At 43.6% G+C, this 22,150-nt stretch overlaps 1 protein-coding gene across 1 annotated transcript in view; it reads left to right on the top strand.

Annotated features, from left to right (window-relative positions):
* Positions 1-16,306, top strand: part of MBD2 (methyl-CpG binding domain protein 2) — a 59,055-nt gene extending 42,749 nt beyond the window's left edge. Inside the window, exons 4-7 of the mRNA XM_006205810.3 lie at positions 7,667-7,757; positions 8,990-9,167; positions 13,185-13,323; positions 15,835-16,306. Of these exons, the coding sequence (XP_006205872.2) occupies positions 7,667-7,757; positions 8,990-9,167; positions 13,185-13,311 (396 nt within the window). The 3' untranslated portion in view covers positions 13,312-13,323; positions 15,835-16,306. The remainder of the gene's footprint in view (positions 1-7,666; positions 7,758-8,989; positions 9,168-13,184; positions 13,324-15,834) is intronic.
* The last annotated feature ends 5,844 nt before the right edge of the window (positions 16,307-22,150 follow it).

Genomic DNA, 22,150 nt, shown 5'->3' on the forward strand with positions numbered 1-22,150 from the left:
GTTTCTCCCACTTCTGCTTTATCTTACTTACCCCCTGGTTGTCTGGCCACGACAGAAGAGGCACGCAGCCAAGGGTGGGATGGAGACTCTTTGAAAGTTGAGAAAGGAGCTGGCTGCAGTGACACATATGCCAAGGTGGGGGGGGGGGTCTCCACCCTGTCTCAGCTCTGAGACCTGGGCCCCTGCCATGGTGAATCCCCTATCCCCTCACCCCTTTCTCTTCCTCTGTACCCATGGTTCTCAGCCAGACCTGACGTGGTCCTCCCTCTCCAACCCCAAACACCCAGGGAAGTTGGGCAACGTCCAGAGACATTTTTGGTTGTCACAGCTGGGGTGGTGCTCCTGGGATCAGGGACACTGCTCCACAACAGATAATCACCCACCCCGAGATGTCACTAACACCAGGACCAAGAAACTCTGCTCTAGGTTGTTGCTGGGGTGGGAGGGATTTTTTTTCCCCTTCTTGCTTCACTGCAGAACAGAAATGTAGTTTGTTTCCAGGTTCTCTCCTCCCTTCTATTCTTGAAACAAACTCAGAGCCTTTCTGAGGTTTTTCTAAGGGCTCTACTCTCATCACAACATGGAAATAGATGGAGTAAAAATAATAAGGAAATTACAGTTTCATGAGATCTTAATGAAAAGCTTCCATGTTACCCACTGGACTTAAATAGAACAAAATTCTCATCCGTCTTTAGTCCTCTGTCCTTCTTCCCCACTGGGGCTTCCTCACTCCCTGGGTTCCCTCCTTTGGCAGGGACCCTCTCTCCAGGAGCGGCGGGAGGGAGGAAGCGTCCTCGGGCTATTGTAAGGAGTGAGAGGAAAGCTCCTTTGTTACCGCAGAGATCTGGCCAGAAGTATTTTCAGTTGCCCTCCTTCTTTTAAGGAACTCACAGAATGAGATTCTTATATCACAGCATTTCCCTAAGTGCTGCTACACGGCACAGGGGTCTCCTTTCTCTGCTGCTCTCTCCTCCTTTCCATCCTGCACAGTACTTCCATCCCGTCTGGCTTCACGGGCGTGTGACCTGAGCAGTTGCCTAGAAGGGCCTGTGCCTGGTCAAATGCTTGACTGTCATCAAGAAATAATAGTAATACTTTCTGAACAATGGGCCTCCCATTGTCGTTTTGTACTGGGACCTGCGAATTACTTGGCCAGTCCTGCTTTCCAAAGTTCTCCCAACCAACTCTGGGCCTAGGAGAGAGGCAGTCTGGCTTGGATGAGAAAAGGAAGAGGATGAGTTTTAAGATGCTCGTCGTAGTGAGAAAGCCCCAGCTGAAAATCTGGGCGGGAAGGGCAGATTCTCAGTCTTCACTTGTAAATACTCCCCTTTCGGAGTTGACTGTTGTTTGCTTTGTGTTTGTGAATTTTAGTAAGATGACCAACTTCTTATTAGGCACTGTGGTGTGGCGATCAGCAGCGCGCTCGACGTGGTGGGCAAAACTAGGTAGTAAACTGATATTTACTCTCTGCCGGGCACGTTCAAGTGTTTGTAAAACCTTTTTTATTTTCCGTAACCATCTGAGACTGTTTTAATTGTCCCATTTCATAGGGTAGGAAAATGAAACAAGTTACACTAGCTGTCCAACTTTATAAAGCTAGTTAGTGACAGAGCAAGGATTTGAACCCAGATCGGTCTGAGCCTGAAACCCAATCCCATTCACTCTGCAAGTCAGAAGTTACATCTTCCTACCATCTGAGCTGACTTTCAAGTTGAGGTCATGAGTATACGTGGAAGATCAATTCCTTTTAATCAGTTTCAAAATACTGCACAGTGCTTTTCAAATTGAATATGGTGGTGGATGAAAATATTATTGGTGTATTTGACCCAGATGCTTTCCATGTGTTCATGAGAAATAGATATTAGCGTAAGTGACCTAAGAAGTATTCTTATAGAAAAAAACTCAAAAGCCTTCAGTTTCATGTGCTTCATGAATCACTCCCTCTCTCCTGTTTTATGAAATATCTGCTAACTCTCTATTGTTAGTGTGAATTATCTAAGGGTATCTTCTTGGAGTGCAGGTCTCAGTCTTTAATTTCCACCCACCAAATGAAAAGTGTGGTGTTCAATGTTATTGATATTTGCAATTAACTCTAAGAAAGCTAATTTGTAGAGACTGTATATTATACCAATTCTTTGGTTTTTATCATGTGAGCTACCCCAAATTATGGTTTGATGTCATCTTAAAACCCTATTCGAGCTTTCGCCTAAATACCTCATAGGTGGCTGGGCCTCTTAATTCTGCATGAGGAGGAGGCAGGCATTGGTACCAATCATCTACAGCAGACAGCGTACATAGTATTCCTTGGTAGGTAAATGGATTAAGTGCAACTTGATAATTTTCTTAGCAGTTATGATCTTTTATCCACCTTTAATTTCATGAATAGAAGGATCTGTGGCCTGTTACTATTAACGCAGAGCCAAACATGTAAATGCCCTTCCAGAGCACAGCGTTCAGATCAGGACTGTTTAATAATCACACCAACCTGAGTTTTAATTCCAGCCGCTCCACTGACTAGTTTGTGTACCTTTGGTAAGTTACTGTAGCTGGGACTGATAATGTCCTCAGACGCTGTAGGAGAGACTAACTGAATTACTGTGCACAAAGCCCTGAGCAGAGTGCCAGGCTGCGGGAAAGGGCTCGATGGGTAAGTGGTAGTTGTCATCCTCCTCCCCTTCCTGTCCCATCAAGAGAAGATGGCGGGGCACATGCAGAACGTGGGCAAGCCCTTTCTCTGTTTACACCTGAACAATTTGGAATACTCTTCAATATACTTTGACACACATCCTCCTGCAGTGAAGAACAAAAAGACAAATCTCTCCCTTCAGTCCTCTGTGTGGACAGGATAGCATAATATGTTTTTTTCCATCTGGTAGAATCAGGAATCGAACTTGGGGATCAGCTCTGTGTGTGTGTACTGCCCTTCTCTGAGCACAAACCAGACCAGCCTTTCTCAAACTGAGATTCCCTGGCCTGCATCAGATCACATAAGACACTTGTAAAAAATCAGTCAATCAATCGATCAATCTAGCTCTCTAACCCCAGATCTATTGAACAGATTCTCTGGGGCTGAGGCCTTGGAATATGCATTTAAATAAGTCACGCTGGCTATTGTGTGTACAAACCATTTAGAAATACTGGCCTGTACTCTCCTTCTCACCTCCTTGCCTTTGCTTAAGCTATTTCCTTGGCTTGGAGTAGCGTTTCCTCCTCTGTAGAATTCTTACGTGATTTTCCAAGAGCTACTTCTTCCTAAAAGCCTTTCCAGATTCTCCCAAGTTGGAGTTAATTTTGTATCTTCATTATTGCAGTTATCAGTCTCCCTTGTAGTTTTGCTAGTTTTCTACCAAACACCAACCATTTAGAGGGCAGTGATTGCCAGTTATCTTGATGACCATCCCAGGCGCCCAGCAGAATACTTTGTGTATAATGGACACTGAAAGAATGTTGTTGAATTTGGATCGATTCCCTCCTGACTTTATTCCAGTAAACCATTCTGTCCTGACTTCCTCAGAAGAGCACAGATCTCTTCTGCGTATGTGTTATTAAGCTCCGGGTGATGGAGGACTGTCCCAGTGAACATGACCAGCCTTAGTTCCCAGCCTATCAGAATAGGGATGTGTGTTTGCGAGTGGCCGTGAGGAGTTGTCTGACATCCCTGTTCCCTCGTCATTCTCATCTTTGAATATTATTCATAAGGCGACTTGAAGGAGTCCACCAGAGTCCCAGTTAAATCATCAGCCATTAAGAAAAGAAAATGCTAGAGTCGTATTCTGGGTTGGTTTTACTTTCGGGAAGATGGGCTTGACCCTTCATCTCACTAACGGAGCTTCCAGAGCACGCCGTCGTGCTTGCCTGCCGGGACCCTAAGGCAGATAAACCGCATGCAGCTGCTGCTGCTGATGCCCCAGAGGCCCTGCATCCGTGTGAGGAGCAAAGGTGTAGCGGTGGTCTCCACCTCGTCGTCAGATGGTTTCTCCAAAGCCGCACTCTCCCTGCCAGTGATACTGTGGGCGCTTTTGTGGTTTTGGATAACTTCTAATCCCATCCTGTGCTTCTTCATCAACTGGTTTACTAGCTGGGCATTGCTGAGACCATTGGCAATATAAAACGATGCACACATGGGAGCTATCCAGTTTTCTTATACACTGGAGGGTGGCAAAGAGAACAAGGTATTAGAGGCACCCGCAGGGTTGGATTAGCGGGGGTTAAAAGGGGTGTGGTAACTGTGGGTGGTAGCACATTAGGGAGTTTCTCCAAATCTTAGACCATCGACCCTTAAAAATATTACATTGACTATCTGACCTCACACCAGGCAGCAGGGTTAAGCTGAAAAGATCACTGGATTCGGCAGGTGCAATCAGATTTTCGTTGAGTAGGTTAGGATTTATGAAAGCAGTAGTGTTCATGAAAGTATGGTGGAAGAGACAAGAGGGGGGTGCCTTACAAATTTAGGGAGCCTCATCTTCTTGGTATTCCTGTCTTTAGATTTCTAATAGTAATGCACCAGGAAGAACTGCAGATGACCTAGTAAACATGCAGAATGCATCAGTGAGCAGACCTGAAATTTTGAATTCAGGGAGAGGAAGACCGCTCTCTTTCCCTGCACCCCTCCAGGCATTCAGGGATATACAGTGACCAGAGATAATGAGAAAAGGTCACTGAATTTGGGGAGAGGAGCTGACCAACTGCTAGAATAAATTTAATAGAAATTCATGGAGTAGGAGCTGGAGTAATACAGTTGAAATGGAGCTGGGAGAATGAAGAGGGTGCATATTGATCATTCCTTGAGCACTTAGCTTGGAAAAAAAAAGAAAAAGGTAATTGTATAAGCTGAATAAAGTTTGTGTTTCTATATATTACAAAAAAAAAAGCAGATTACAATTCCAACACCCTAAGGAATTCCCTTGGGCTGACCTCTTGTAGTCAGACTGTCCGTCCACCCCTGACCCCTGCACCCATCCCTGTAGTTTTTTCTTTTCCAAGATGTCATATAAATTTGGTCATACAGTATGTAAAAGACTGGCTTCCTTTATATATATGTGTGTATACACACATACATACATATATATATATATTTATGTAAATTTTAAAAATATTTTAAAGTGCAAATTTAAAGAATCCCCGCTCTCTAAAACAAATAGAAGAAGCAGGAACCTGAGATGGATGTAGAGAAGGTGAGTTAGGAACATGCTGAAATGTAAACAGACGTCTATCTCATGAAGATGGTTTCAGTCCTCACAGGACCTAGGGGAGCTTACTGGCTTTGAACAAGTGGTGGACAGGATGGAGAGGTGGGCACTGGTGACCTTGACCAGTTAAATGTTTTCTTTGCTCAACTAGCCTCCTTTCCTTCTCTGACCTTTCTCAGTTCCCCACCCAGCTCCCCGCTGGTAGGGATGAGGGGAGAAATACACACACACACACACACACACACATACATACATAAATACGTTCATCTCCATTTTCAGAGCATAAGCTTTTCATTTATGAAGAAGTCATCAAACCTGTCAGATTCAACTTTGGATTTAGTTGAGGGCTATCAGATGTCACGTGGTGGCTCCAGGACTTGTAATCTAGAGTGGTACACTCGTTTCTCAGTCCAAGATTTATTTTGAAAATTTTTTCTTCCTAAATTTTTGCATTATTTCCCTTCAGATTAATAGAAATTTAAAAATTAAAAATGATAGAATGTAAACATTTAACTTGATTTCTAGAATTGGAATTTTTAGATGTAAAATATTAATAATCATCTCTGTACATGGTTTTTATACTTTGTTTTTGGTAGCATGAGTTTATTTTTACAAATTAAATTATGTATGTATAATTGTATTATAAAAGCACTCACTAATCTCATATTCACTGATTCCTCTGTATACTTATTCATTAGGAATGAACTGTGCTTTCGTATCTTCGGTTTTTTTCCCCCTGTAATTGTGACATTCAAAGCACAGACGATGTTATTTCCCCAAAGAGAAAACAAAAAGCAGGCAGGGTTTCTTGAGACATTTATCACCTTCATCAATTATTACCTTCACCTATTTTTCCCTCATGATGGTTAATGTATTCATGTCCTCACATCAGTTGACCGTGTATTCTGCCGCTGACGTAATTCATAGGGAGACGTAAGGAGATGTGACTGTATACCAAAGGTCTTCAAAGGACAGTGAAGCAGGCTACCTTTGGTGCTGGCACTTTTGGTTATTACACAATCTAACATATTACTCTTCTGCCATAAATAGAATTATTTTACTGTGTCTTCCCATTTGTCTGGAAGGTGATTATCTGATACTTTTCAAATATCCAGAAATTAGAATAAAAGCCTGAAAAGCCCTCCGAGTGGTCAAACTTTGTGGAAAGTAAATATAATAGACCTTGCGCCTATACTGTGGCAGTATGTGGACATACATTACAGTATGTGGACATATATTAATCACTTTATTCAGTCCCCGCAATAATCTTATTTGATAGTCATTGCTGCCACATTTTACAGAAGAGAAGATTGAAACTTTGGAGGTTACAGAACTTGTCTAAGGTCATACATCTATGGCTGGGGTTTCAGCTTAGTTTTGTGTGCCCCTCAAGATCCTCATTCTGGGTCCATTTACTCCCATATTCAGTCATTCACACAAACACTTTTTTAGTATTTACTCTATGTCAGGCTCTGGGGAACCAGGATGAAAGACAGATATACAGAATCCTAAGGAATTCCTTTATCTGTTTTTGGGGGCTACAGTAGATATGAAGCAGACTAGACAAGAGATAAGGCTTGAGGACAAAGACAGTATCTATTATATTTTCTGTTGCATCCGCAGGACAAGCACAGCACATAGTAGGAGCTCAACAAACACATGGTGAACGGATGAGTGGCACAGTGAGGAGCACCAGCCAGCTAGGAGTGAGAATTGAGTGTAGAGGAGACATAAAACCAAACAGCGGGACTGTCTTGGCCCATTTAGTGTTAGAATAAGCAGTTGCAGACCTGAGTAACCCCATGGGGTATGAGGAGCCGTCAGTGTGCTCACTGAGGCCAGAAAGATGACCTGGGGCCACCGAGTGACTAAGGCAACCCGGGCTCTGTGCAGCAGGAAGAGAGTTACTCATGAATGTGACATCCTGTTTAAACAGCAAGGAAGTATGTAAGACATTTCAGAAAAGTTTCCATAAAAATTAGCCCTTTTTCCCTTTAAAGTATGCTAAAGGGCTGAACTTCAGTGTCTTGGAAAAATCACAAAGGTGGAGGAGCTCTTTGCCTAACAGTATTGGATACAGGAGTACTACATGATCAGTTTGTTTTCTTTTCCCTGATAAATTGTGACATTAAATTTTCATGCCAAATGAATCTTTTAAGAAATTCAAGTTATATTCTTTGGAAGATACCTTATAAAGGACTCTATACTGTAGATAGCACGTAACAATCTATAGTATGTAACAAGTGAATAGGTTGCATAGAATAACAAAACAACAGTTTTTAAGTAATATTTGAAAGGATTATGATATGTTGAAGTAATTCATGTTTGGAGTATCATTTAGCTTTTCGTAAGGGAAAAAAACGGGGAAATTAGGAAACTACTGAAATGATTTCAATTTCATTATTCAACAGCATCGATGCGCTACTTTCTTGTTCCAAGAATGTATCTATTAACAGTGATGTTTTGCCTTACAGCTTTTCTGGGAGAAGAGGCTACAAGGACTTAGTGCATCAGATGTAACAGAACAAATTATAAAAACCATGGAACTACCTAAAGGTCTTCAAGGTATTATCCCAGTTCAGTTGAGCAGTACCTACTATGTGCCAGGCTCTGTGTTAGATGCAGTGGAGTCACACATGACTGAGACAGGTCTCTGCTTTGGGGACTGTACGCCTTGCTGGATATGTACCTCTTAGGTTTTAGTAAACCCAGAGGAAATGTCCATGAAAAGCTTGTATGGGGATGTTTCAGGACAATGTCCTACCTAAGATTTTTTTTTCTGTGTATACATTTTTGGCTTTAGGTTAGTTAGGTTCATCATAGAAGTTAACCCATGTGCTGCTTTTAGAACCAAATGTAGCTGAGTGGCAGAATGTTCCAGGCTTCCTTCTCGAAGCATCATCTAGCCCCTGCACTTGCTCTTCCTCTCCTCCTCGTACCAAAAGAACAGCCAGCAGCTCTCCTTCTGCCTCTCCCCTCCACAAACCGCTGCCGCAGGTAGCAGTGGGAGCAGATGCCCACTGGTCCCGTGACAGCAGCGAGGGGGTTCTGGGGTGGAGAACTCAGTTGCTGGCCAGTGTGCTTATCAGTCATATGTTAACTCCAAGTTCTAGAGAAGCGTTCGTTTTCAAGTTAGAACTTTGGCTTTGAAATCTTGATATATTGTGGGTTGCTCAAAAATCCTCACAATTCATGATTAGAATATTGCCTCATCTCTTTATGTTCCTGGAAACTGTTGCTGTAACTAGGTTTAACAAATTAATTCTATTCATTTGGATATTTTGTTAGGTATTTGAAAAGGCTGTCAAAAGTGCAGGTACAACATACTTGCATTGGCTTTTCCTTTGAAAGCCCTACACAAAGAAGATCAGTGTTGAGGTACGGATAGGAATTAATGTTAAAAGCTACAAGAGAACCTATTCCAGGACCCTAGGGATGCATGAATAGGAATATGTGAGGATGATACGACTTGAGAAGGGACGTAGATCATTAAAATAATTGACCTTGCTTGAGGAAATACAGCCAACTTTTAAAAAGTTAGTACTTGGAAAATGTATTTTTAAATTCTGTTAAAGTTTTATTAACATACTCAGGTGTTTTGTTACTATTTCTCAAATGTTGATTTTTGGTGTATAATAACTGAGTAGATACGCTGTTACCTTTTTCTGCTTTGGCTTGCGTCAGTTTTAAATAGCTGAACCCACATGCATATAAAAATATGAGTTGTTTTAGATTGCATAAGGTTTGCTCAGCGCGTCCAGAAACTTCCTTTAACTCGTGCGTGTTTCTGATTGCAGGAGTTGGTCCGGGTAGTAATGATGAGACCCTTCTGTCTGCTGTTGCCAGTGCTTTGCACACAAGCTCTGCACCCATCACAGGGCAAGTCTCCGCTGCTGTGGAAAAGAACCCCGCTGTCTGGCTTAACACATCTCAACCCCTCTGCAAGGCTTTCATTGTCACAGATGAAGACATTAGGTAAGGCAGCGTAGCATGACTTCAAAAACTTGTCCTTTGCACTTGGTACCTTTTATACTGCCCAGTGGGCTCAGTGGTACATCTAGTAAGTGGTGAATCAATCAAGAAGTTACGCGTGTGTGTGTGTGTGTGTGTGTGTGTTTGTTTACAGAGCTTTTGTGAAACTAATGGAAAGTGAAACAGGACGTTTAAAACAAATATGTGCTTGAAAAAGGTAGCTGTGCTGTGCGTGGCCGCGTCGTCACGATGACGGTCGATCTCTCTCCGCATCATGTTTGCAGTGTCTTATGCAATCTGGGGTTCTGCCCTTCTGCTCTGAAGAACCCCTTTCAGTCATGCCTTTTGTGACTGCTTCTGCATTGGTTTGTCTCTCTTTAAGCAGATCAGAGCCATGCTACTTTAAGCTCAGCTGTGTTTTCAAAGTTCAGTTTACTTCTCTTGATTATGTTTATCTCATTAAGCTCAATTTAGAGATTTATTTATCTTTACTTCACCTTGTTTCAAGAACACACACACACACACACAGAAGCAAGATGAGAAGCAAATGAGAAGAAAGATGAAGCAGAGGGTAAAGCAATAAAACAGAGCCAGGAATGAGGAGCAGACACAAGCTGCACCCATCAACGTCTTTTACTCTTTCTAAGGCTGGGCCACAAATTAAGGCTTTAGCAGCAAATTATTTAATAATAGGACAGTGGGTATGCCTCACTATTTCTAGCCTCTGAATGTAAACCAGGAGGCTGACTACTAGAATATTATTCCTAGGTGAAACCAGCAGATGGCACTTTTGAATTAGAAAATATGTATTGTATTTGTATTTTTTAAAAATAAACCTATGAAAGTTGGCATGAGAATGTTTTTAAATATGTGAGTCTAACTAGGTTCATAATCAGAAAGCCTTTCCTGAGTTTTTAAGTCGTTCCTTTTGCAAAGACGTAGAATGGTTCAAAGTTGCATTCAGATGCCTTGATTACACAGGATTTATGATCGGTGTCATTTTTTAAGAAAAACAAACTGTAAAATCTAGGAAAGGAATCAACTTGCTCTTTGTATTATCCTTACCCCTGAGGAAGGAAATTACTCCTGAGACAAGTTCCCATCTGCCTTGGAATGCGTGCCCAGTTAATCAGCAGGGATTCCACTAGGTCATTATGGGTGTTGACTGAGGTTCTGAGTGATGTGATGGGAATGTGGAGGACTTCAACACCCTATCTTTTGATAGCAGAGGAAACTGTCTCAAAGCCAGATCTGGACGCTTGCCTTTTAGGGTAGACTTGTCTAACGAATTGTCCATTTGATCTCACTGTCATAACAGAAATTATGATGCAGACATTTCTCGTTGAATTAGTACAGGTTCAAAAAAATAACTGCAAATGGAACTGTTACCCTTTCTCCAACTGTGAAACCAATAATCTGTTCCTATTAAACCTTCAACTAAAGATCTCAACACTAAGCATGTAGTTTTTTCAGCAGTCCTGATACAGTTTCCTCTATGGGTGTATTTGTTTCCTGATATTGAGTAACAAATTCTCATCACCCTAGCAGCTTAAAACAATACCCGTTTATAGCTCTCAGGTCTGTGGGTCAGAAGTCTGGGCCAGGCGTGACTGGATTCTCTGCCTGGGGTCTCACAAAGCTGAAATCCAAGTGTCATAGTACCGCCTTCCCTTCTGAAGCTTGGGCTCCTCTTTCAAGCTCCTGCGGTTGTTGCAGAATTCATTTCCTTGTAGCTTTGGGACGGAGTCTCCTCTTCTCCTGTTGGCTATGGGATGGGGGCTGTTCTCAGCGGTTGGAGGCTGCCGGCAATAGCTCTCAACATATTCCCTCCCCCGCTTCTTACTGGAAGGGCCCAGCCCCTTTTAAGCCTCTTTTTGTTAGGTCGGGCTCTCTGTAATAATCCCTTTTGATGGACTCAAGGTCAGTTGATGGGTAACCTAATCATAGGATGATATCCCATCATATTCATAAGTTCTGCCTGCCCTTGAGGGGAGAGAATTTACTACAAGTGTGTACAGGGGCAGGTGGTGACATCTTGGGGACTGTGCTAGAATTCCACCCACCACATCACCCAGTGCTTTGATTTCGGCTTTCATAAATGTGGGAAGCAATATTCAAGACAAAAGCAAAGCCATGGCCAATGTCAGAGTTTAAGACATACTTCTCTCTTCCCAAAGCCAACAGCACCCTGCCTTCCGTTTTCTCTGTCTTCCTGAAGGGGTTACTTCGGGGCAGGTTGGGCAGGCTCTCACACTCTGTTACTAGGCGGGCGACACCGCCAGTGAGCCTGATACGCCATCGATCATAAACCCTGAGTCCCGGAGCCAGAGGCAAGACTAACTGTACAAGAAGCAGACAGCGTGTCCTTCCCAGCCCTGCTCCACTGCGGGAAAATCTGCTCAACCCTAGTTTCTGTTGATACGCCAGAGGCTGCAGTGCTCCTCTGACTCCGGGACAGCCCCCCTCTTTTTGCAAATTCATTTAAAAGGTGGAAGTCTGAGCTTTTTTTCTCTTTGTGCTGTTTCTAGAGTTCAGTAAAGATGACCTTTAAGGTTTTGTGGCTCCACCATGTATGGTCGTTTTCATTCCCTTGGACTCATGAGATGAAGAGAAAGGCGACTTTACAACTGGCTGAGCGCCCAGGGGGTGAATGCTCAGGGCGTCTTGGTTGAGTCTTCTGGAACGTTGCCCCTCTGCCCTTCTGCTTGCCTGGCGCTGGGGCAGTGCTGCAGTTTGTCTCCCTCAACTGTTGATGGAGAAAATCTTTTTTTTTTTTCTCAGTGGAGCCCTCAGTATTCCTTGTTGCATCTCTTTCCTGTCACAGGCTGTTCCATCTCCTCCTCCTTCTCCATCCTGACCACCTTTCCTTTGGTCTCAGGAGCTGATTCATCCTGTTTTCTAGTCAGAGCTACCTCCTACCTGGGCCTTTGCCTCTCTCCTTTTCTTTTTTTTTTCCCCTAAGACTTTCACTTACCAGTCTTGTCCCTGCTCTTGAGTTTCTTCAGTCTTTAATTCTCCACTGGGTTCTCGGTATGAATTTCTATTTCCCATCTTTGTTTGCTGAAACTGTTTTAGGAATCCCTCTTGCCCTGTCAGGGAGCTACTCTCAATTTTTTCCTGCTTTTTATTATTTTTTTTAAAACAACCCAAAAAATTATTTATTATTATTGTATGACTTAATTATTTGGTGGTGGTGGGGGGAGGTAAGAAGGTTTGTTTATTTTTAGAGGAGGTACTGGGGATTGAACCCAGGACCCTGTGCATGCTAAGCACCACTTGAGCTATACCCTCCCCCTTTCCTGCTTTTTAAAGATACCGTGTATACCAGTAGACTTTCTTCCTGGGCTTTGGTTTTCTTCTGATGGTTCTGAAACTTTTTTATGACTTCGTGTCATTCACTCTCCCTTTTGAGGTCCCTTTACCATCCCTAAGACACAGAGAAACTTGTGGCACGTCCCTAACCTACTTGCCCATCTCGGGCGAAGAGCCTTCTCAGGGTCTGTCCCTGGTGTACAGGAGCAGAGGTCTTGGCTCCTCCTTGATGGCCAGCAGGTCTGCGGACCCAGGAGAGAGCTCCAGCTACCTCTCCCCTGACCTCATGCCCCCACCTCCTCCATCCTTCTCAGCGCCTCACTGCACAAATCTCTTTTCCTTCTTTATTTTTCCATACGACCTACCTGCTTTTATGTTATCATCCTTGATAGGAATAACCCTAACTCTTCACATACTTGAAGTTTTTGAAGTTGAAGAAAAAGTCACAGAAATAAATCTAGTGCTCCCGCAATTCTCTGTGAGATGAGGGACACCTGCTTGTCCGAAAAGCCCTCTTTTTGGCAAGACTCGTCGCCCATGTGGCTTGCTTTTGTGAGGGCAGAAGCAACTTCTGCAAAGTCTAAGGAGAAGGGAATGCATGTTTCTTGGGCACGTTCATGACTTTGAAGTAAAGAGAAACTATATCGGCAGCTTCGGCTTTCCATTACTTGCCAAGTTATCGGAGTCTTTTTTACTGTTTTTAAAAAGGAAACAGGAAGAGCGCGTGCAGCAAGTGCGTAAGAAACTGGAAGAAGCCCTGATGGCGGATATCTTGTCCCGAGCCGCGGACACGGAGGAGATGGACATAGAGATGGACAGTGGAGATGAAGCCTAAGATTAGCATCAGGTAAGCGGCACCAGAGAGACGCGCAGCTTCAGGCCTTTCATCTCCTTGCTTTGCCCTTGGGCGCCTGCTTGGGCGCTGGCTCAGGCGCCTTCTCCTGCGCGCGCGCGCTGTGGTTTCCCGCAGTCTGTGTCCGAGGACCGTGTCAGGGTTGCATCCTTTTGTTCTCATTATGTGAAGACGTCCACACCCCTGCAGCCACTCGCAAGGGATCCAGCCTCCTTTCTTAATGCCAGGTGGAAAACCTGCAAGGTGTCACTAGAGAAAAGCAGGGGACAGAGAAAAGGGCTCTGCCCTGGGGGGAGGGGCGGCTGCAGGAGGGGAAGGCTGTCACCTCCACCACACTAGCTGTCTGGGGTCAGCAGTCCCCTCTGTAAAACTATGGTCACAAAGTAGGCAAAATCCCTCTCTTTTTCTAGCGCAGATGTGATGCAGGGAGAATGAGAAGGGCATTTTAAAGTATAATAAATAATGGACCCTAAACATTACTAATTGTGATCCTGTCCTGAACTCACAGCTGAGTTTGACAGGCTCTGTTCTGTTGGGTACATAGTCTTCTTAGATGGTTACGTACGCCCCGATCTCCGAGGGCTCACGTGGCATCTTACTTCCTAGCTCTATCCTGCTTTGTTTTGGGGGCCATGTCTTTCTACCACCCCTAAGCCCATTATTTATTTGCATCCTTTGCAACTGAGCTGGGGTGAAGTTGGGAGGGAAAGAGAAAGAGCTGGAGGGAGGGAATGAGGGAGCAGCGGGACGAGAGCGTTCCTGTTGTCGTCTTCGAGCCCTTCCTCTCTGTCCTGAGAGTCAGTCTTGCGTTCAGTGCTGGGTCCTGGGGGCGAAGTGCTGGGCGCAGTTCCACAGCCCCTGGGCACATAGAACTTACTGTACAGTTGCATGGGACCAATGCTCCCCTAACTGTATAATTAGCAATTGTGATGAGCACGGTGAAGGGAAAGTGAAGGTACTGGGAGAGCTGATGGGGGAGCAGCTAATGTGACAGCAGGGCCAACTCGGCCTCTCTGGAAGGTGATGATTCCGTGAGGCTGAAAGGCCAGTAGGAGTGAGCAGAAGTTTGGGTGAACCATGTTCTCATCAGAAGAAACAGCAGGAAGGACTCAGCTCCTTTAAGGAACAAAGGAAAGATCACCACCATGGTTGGAATGCAGTAAGTCGAGGGAGGGTTAGGGTGCTCAGAGATGAATCCAGTCATGCTGAGGCTTGTGGATTATTGTGAAGGATTTTGAGCTTTTATCATTAAAACCACTGAAGCCAGTGGAAATCCACTGAAGGCTTCCAGATGTGGTGAGATTTGCTTATTGACAAAATCCTTCTGGCTGCTGCATGAAAAGGAATCGGAGGAGGGAAAGCCTGGAAGCAAGAAGACCGTTTAGGAGGCAGCTGCCCCTCAGCAAGAGGTGATGGTGCTTCATGAGGGTCTTGGCAGTGGGTGAGGAGAAAAAGAGGAAGAGGCCGATTTGTGATGTATTCGGAGGTAGCCTCGACTGGACCCGGTGACTGACTGGTAGTGAGGGTTGAGAGCGGGAAGAATGACCCTGGGTTTTTCACTTGAGCCTCTCAGTGGATAGGAAGGGGTCCTGTTTGGTACAGGCACAGACTGAAGTCTGAGTTCATTGTTAACACGGTCTCTCCTTCCCATCAGTGCTTTTGTCTGAATTCAGGGAGTGGCCCATGTCACAGTGACACAGAAATCAGGCCGTAATGACAATGCCTTATATTTACAATATTCAGTGACAGCAGGAACATTTGATCACACAATTTCCTGACCACACAGAACCATTCAGAGATTGATCAGTCGATCTATCCATCCATCCATCCCTTTAGTAACAGATTGAGGTTTAACTTGTTACTTAAGATTTTACAATCAAGAGGAGTGCTACCCAGGTTAGAAGTGATTGCAAGAAAAAGCCCTAAAAACAAAGGTGTTAAAATATTTGGCTACAAATGAGATACAGTTTCAAATATATAAATAGTTCCGCTTTTGCAGTTGCATGGTATACCTTTCACCCAAGTGAAGCCATAATAAGACCTCAGCGTGCTTCTATCATCTCTAAGAGCTCTGAAGTAAAATAAATTATCATGAAATAAAGTAAATCTTTGTTGGTAGAAATTTTCCTAAATTTTCTCAAGATATGATTGGATTTGGCTTTGTCTACTATGTTTTTTTTCATTTGTATGCCCTATGATTTCTCTTTTTATGCTGATTTAATTAATTGTAGATAGAAAACATTTGCATAAGCATGTAAAGGGGTACATATGATTTCTTTGAAAATAAAGTGAGTATTAAAGTGAGAGAAAGCACTTGAAACGGTGAGGAGATATATGGAGCCCTTTTTAGGTACAGAACTATACCTAAACAGCTGTAAATAATGCTGTCAGGGCGTTCTGAATGCTGTTCTAAGTGAAATTCAGCCTCTAACTGCTTTTCCAGGTTTTGCTGACCTCACCTGAGAAATGCTTGGATGACTTAAGTTTGTTTGCTTTTTCTTCCAGGTAACTTTCGACTGACTTTCCCCAAGAGCAAATTCCTAGAATTGAACAAAAACGTTTCCACTGGGTTTGGCCTGTAAGAAAAAATGTACCCGAGCACATAGAGCTTTTTAATAGCACTAACCAATGCCTTTTTAGATGTATTTTTGATGTATATATCTATTATTCAAAAATGATGTTTATTTTGAGTCCTAGGACTTAAAATTAGTCTTTTGTAATATCAAGCAGGACCCTTAAGATGAGCTGAGCTTTTTGATGCCAGGTGCAATCTACTGGAAATGTAGCATTTACATGAGATATTTGTTTCCCCTGCAATTTTAATATTGAGCGGATCAGGAATACCAAATAAATTTCCCAATTAAAGATTATTGTGACTTCACTGTATATACACAGATTTTTATACTTTATTGAAAGAGGACGCCTGTACATTCTTCCATCATCACTGTAAAGTCAAATAAATGATTCTATTCACAGACTGATTGGAATTATTTCTGTCAAAGAGCACACACCATAAATGACAGCCTCCTTAGGGTTCCTGACTCGTGTTCAACTGTGATCTCTTGGCCTTCAGTTTGAAATGGAGGTGACAGAAAATAGTTGACATATTTGCAATACGCCGATGGATATCATGATAATTCTGCTGCTTTCACTTGAATTCTAAGTTGTCGTCTAGCATGGATAATTTTTTTTTCTTTCCTATAATGAGCACTTTTGTTAGTTCTATAAGAATAAAGCGTTTTCTTTCCTCAGGCATGAATTAGGTACGCAGGTACCCTTCAGGTGTTACTGGAAGTCCGTGTCTGTTTTTTCAGAACATTTCCCATTTTCCAGTGTCCACTAACTTACAGGGTTAATAGGTGCAGGTCGGACCCTTTGCCGTAGAGAAATGCAGCTTTCTAGGCAGAGCTGCGTAATGAACCAGACTTTGCTAACTGGTACCCGGCCTCTGAAGTATGAACATTTTTTTTTCTGTTGAAACTCAAAAGCATAACTTTATTACCATAAATCCATTGATGTCTAATTACTAAAACTGGCATAGCGTTAAAAAATGAGTTTTAAAAATCCAACTATGCTGAAGTTAATTGGATGCCAAGGAAAGGAGGGAGTGGCTCCAGGCAAGTTTAAGCACATTTTGAGAAATGGAGCAAAAATAATATCTTTCTATAGGAAAGGGTTATATATACTTCTTAAGTCTGAGTTCTTTTAAAATTAGCCCCCCAAATGACGTGATCGCGAATGTGACCAATTTAGTATAAATGTCACCTGTGCATTTTTTTTTTTAATCACTACCTCCAGCTCCCTTCCAGTTCCCGGGGAAGGGAGGAAAAGTGAAGGCAGTATGGCTAGGTTTGAGTCGCTGTCTCTCTAGACCTTATGCCAAACTGCATAAGAAACACCTTCTTGGCATTCCTGATCTGCATTCGGCTTTGATCTCTGGGCCTTAGGCCACCAATTTCCTCAGAGTAATCTTTCTGGCAAACTAGCAGACTGTGGGAAGACAAGTGGCAGAGGGTTCCTGCTCTGGACCCTTCAGACCGTCCCAGTTGGGGTGGCAGTGGGAAGCTAATACTGAGTTCTTTTTAAAAGCTCTCATGTCTAGTGAGAATGAATGTCCGAAGGCTTTTCTTAGACTCCCTCCAAGTCCATGATTCTTCCTTTGTAATCAGGCTGGGGCAAAACGCTTTTATAAACAACTTTTGTAAAACGAAACACACAATGTAAACACACACAAAACTTTGATTTTTGTTCTTATATACTTTGCTCAGGTAGAGAACAAGGTGTGAAAGCCATTACACGGTGTCCAGCTGGGAAACATCCCGTAAGTCAAGGGGTTCCCAGTATGCCCACAGGACGTGTCCAATATTAAATTCATCATCTTACCCTCTAAACCCACCACCATCTTGCATTCCCTAACTTGGATAAAAGCAAGTCATCTGATCCAGTTGCCCAAGGCAGAAGCCCAGGAGTGACCCCATTTTTTTCCCTTGCCTCCAGCACCCCTTCAGTCCAGTTAGAACTACTAACCAGATTTCCCACACCCACATCTCTTCTCCAGTCCTGCCACCACTCAACATGCAACCTCCTCTCCTCTCCTTGGCACTTTCAATGGCTTCCTTTTTTTTTTTTTCCTTCTCCTTCCCTCTCCATCTCTCCTTTGTCTCCTCCCTATAGTCATCAGAATGGTCCTTGAAGCAAATGTGACCATCTCATTTCCCTGCTCAAAATTCCTCCCTTCTCTGTGTACCCAGTTTAGAGCGCTTTGAAATGGAGAGAACCTGTGTTGGAACCTGGTTTTGCTGTGTGTGTGACTTGTCAGGTTCCTTCATGTCTTTGAGCCTGTTCCTCCTCAGTGAACTAGGAATCACACCTACCTCATAGAGCCGTCGTGAGGACTGGACGAGACACTGTTTGTAAAGTGTTAGCACAGTGCCTGGCGCGTGGCCAGTGCTCCCATGGGAGCACGCTCTTGTTAGGATCCTCGCAAGGGTCTTTTCATAAGGCATTTGCTGATAACCCTAACTATCCCCAACTTAATACACCCGCGATACTTTATTTTCTGCCTTGGCATTCTGTTTATTTCCTTTGTAGAAATCTTCTAAATCAATATTTTATTTATTTGTTGACTTTTTGTCTCTCTCTATCTGCTAGAATGTAAGCTCCATGAGAGCAAGGATATGTCTGTCTTGTTCCCTGTTATAACCCCAGCGCTTAGCCTAGTGCCCAGCACACAGTCAGCGCTGAATAAATGTTTGTTGACTAAATGGACGAGTAATCACAAGGCTCTTCACGATCTGCTACCTGCCTACTTGTATAGCTCATCCTGCCACTGTCCCCACCGCACCTTCGGCTCAAGAAAAACCACATCACCTGCTCCTTCGAAGTGCCCCTTGGGCCTCTGTGTCTTTGCACCTGTCGTCCCCTTTGCCTGCCTGTCAAATGGCAAATTCCCGAGCGCTGGTCAAGTCGCAGCTCAGTGGCCACCTCCTCTGTGAAGCTGTCCCTGATTTCTCCAGGCAGATGTTCTTTCTCCCTCTTCCAAATTCCCACTGCACTTTGTAAATACCTCCGTGGAAGCACTTTACTGTATTGTATTGTACATTTGTTTGCATGTCTGTTTCTACTTTTAGTCTGTAAGCACCCTGAAAGCAGAAATTGCATCTTTTCATCCTAATGTCCCCAGAGCCTAGCACAGTGCCTGGCACAAAACAGTTTGTCAGTTAATATTTGTTGAATGAATTTGTGAATGAACAAAGGGTCTTGCCATTGGAAAAGTGTTGCAAGACATCTGTATTATCACAGAAAGGAATGCCCCTGGTGGCTTCCAGGGTATTTTTGTGTGTGTGTGAGTGTGTCTGTGCTAGAGAGGAGCTCTAGAAAGCATTATGTAATCTCTTTGAATATAAGATGACTGGTTTGAATTTTTTAAAGTTGAATAATATAGATCTTCATAAATAATTGCAAAAGATATCAAAAAGCTTTGTGATCCCTCAAATGCTACAAAGTCCAAAATAAATATTTGCACTATTAGTATTTCCATAGTGAATGCTATGCGAAAATGTACAGCAATAAATTTTGAAGCTTTAAAAATGTTTGTGTAAAGTCATCTTCAGTGACTTCAGACTTTGGGGTTTGGGCCCCCAGAGCTTCCAAGCTTACCCAGTGACACTGCTTTCATATGTTACTGAGACAATTGCTCAGACGTTCTGCTGGCGTGGTTAGTGAACAGAAAGGACTGACAGGGTTCTCCAAGGAATCAGGTGGAGGCCACACTGGGCCTCGGGAAGCCATAGCCTCCAAGCCTCCGCTAGGACCATCATGGCTCCCTTGTCCTGCCCTCCTCGCTTCTGGGATGCACATATGACCCCTCACTTGTCATTACATCATCGCTTCTAGCAGGATTAGCTCTGGGATTGTGAAACAGAGCAGCCAGCTATCAAACCTGCATGTCTCAAAGGGTCTGGGGTGGACTTTAAAATTTCAAGTTGCATACTGATTTCTCTAGAAGGGCACATGTAAGCGACTGTCAATTATTTGGTTTTTGTTTTTATGACAGGAGACACACATTTGTATTTCCTCTCATTTATACAGCATATTTTACTTCTCACTTCCACACATTTTATAATTCACAAAACACATTTACCTCCATTAACATCATGGTTGAATTTTAAACTACATAGAAGCCATGTCCTCTGCACACACTATCACCTCCATTTAAGAGTTGAGGAATCTAAGAAGCAGACAGTTAAATGAGCTCCTCAAGCCAGTAAGGTGCAGAGAGGGGCACGGGAACACAGAGGTGGTCCAAGTACAGTGTGACGGTGTCCTGAAAGCTTCCACTGGGCAGAGTGACTCTTCCTGGGAAGCTTGGCCCTTTTCAGTCTGAATAGTCAAAGCTTTCCGTTGAACTCCCCTGCTGAGAAAGCGTCACTGGAGCTACTCATGTTTTAGAAGAGGTGAGAAGGGATGCGGCTTCTTCGCTGCAGGACGCTGGGACTTAATTTCATCGGAGGGGTCAGCGTTTCCTTTCTGCTGTAATACTTTCAACTTTTTGCTTCACGAGCTTGATGCTGTGAGAAGTCAGGCAGCCAGAGGCAAGTGGACCGCCGGGCCCGGGGAAGGGGCGGCGGAGTCGGGGGCGTGCATCTCGGGCACGTGGGAGAGCATTCTTTAGCTTTTAACATTTGTTTTCGTCTCATCTTTTTGAGCTTTTAATTTCTGAGGGTTTCATTAAGCACAGAATATATGAGCAGAATAGTACATGTGTTTCGCTTATAAATAAATATCTATAAATTGGGGACATATGCTTCTTTTGTTTTTTGAAAGAGGTCCTTATTGAAAGAGTTTTGAGACCACCACTCCAGGGCAGGGCTCCTCATATGGGGTTCCGGTTCCCCGGAGTCAAGGACCCTCTTGTCTACCCTCCTGCCATCATTCTGACGCTGCTTTTTGTGCCCAGTTTTGTGATGCTGTGCTCTTCTCTAGGGTAGCGTCCAGAGCTTCCATGAAGTTCTCAGTAAGGAATGTGTCCCACAGTGCCTGGTGTCTGGTATGTATCTCATCAACTGTAGCAACTCTTTCCCTCAAAAAACACCCTGGTGATTTTTTGGGGGATTGGAATCTGTCTTGGGGGGACGTTATCCTGAACTTTGCTAACTGGACAGATACCTCTTGGACCAAGAGTGAACCAAAGTGGGAGATGTGTGTGTGGGTAGGGAGGTTGGTGGTCCGCTGTCAGGGTGCCTTGTTGATCACAGTTCATCACAGTGTGATTTATACTAAAGGGCCTTGGACCCAACCATAGCTAATTGTGTAAAAGTACAAACATTTGGAAACTTACGGGGAAGGATCGAAAAGCAAATGGTAGAATGTGCTGTTCATGATGGAAGTGACTGCCTTCTTTTAAAACCTTTCTCTCTCTCTCTCCTCTGTCTCCCCCAAAACGTAGAGTCTACTATACTTGCTATAATTGAGAAAACCACAAGCTTACAGCTATGACTATTATTTTTAAAAAACGATTGTAGCTCTTTGGAGTAAGCTACATTTTAGCTTAGCAGCAGCTGCTGGGCCAAGGGGAAGAATTAGTCACCTAACCCTGAAAACCCCTCACACTGAGGGGGAGGGGAATGCATTATTAGTCAGTGAGTCCGAAACACACTCAGCTTTCCTGGAACTTTAAATTCACTCAGCAAACAGTCACAACCTTTGTTCTTCTGAATTTTTTAGAAAAACAAAGTCCGACAGGCTCCACTGCCGTATCCTTTAAGACCCATAAAGAGGCAGGAAGGAATATGGGTGAGTGTTACAGAATGGAGGGAACCCTAACCACGCAAGGACATCCCCACCTGGTCCAGAGATAGCTATCTCCCAGGACGTTTAGGGGAAGAAATCAAGGTGACAATGAAGAAATGTATGCTCTGACAAACATGTCCATGTTGCACTTGCATATTAATTCAAATGTCTATAACCAACTTGGCTCATACCCTCAAATTAAAAGGCTATCTTTTTCATTTGTTCATTTACCCATCGGATGTGTGGCAGACCCAGGAAGCTGGCTAGTCCAATAGCCATTCACAGAGACACCGATGCCACCCTTATGCTTCTAATGAAGAGCTCATGCCTTGATCTTCAGTAGCCATTGTGTGACCTTGAAGAGACAAACAGGAGGATGAAGAGTCAACACTGCAGGGATACTGGACTGGAAGGCAAGCAAGAGCCCAGGCTCCCAGCGACGTTACCTTCTTGGACCAGCCCTGATGATATCCGCTTGGGCTGCTTGTGAAATCAACAATACCAACATGCAACGAACACATGCCATTTT

Source organism: Vicugna pacos, chromosome 30, assembly GCF_048564905.1.
Source record: "Vicugna pacos chromosome 30, VicPac4, whole genome shotgun sequence".
Taxonomy (NCBI): Eukaryota; Metazoa; Chordata; class Mammalia; order Artiodactyla; family Camelidae; genus Vicugna; species Vicugna pacos.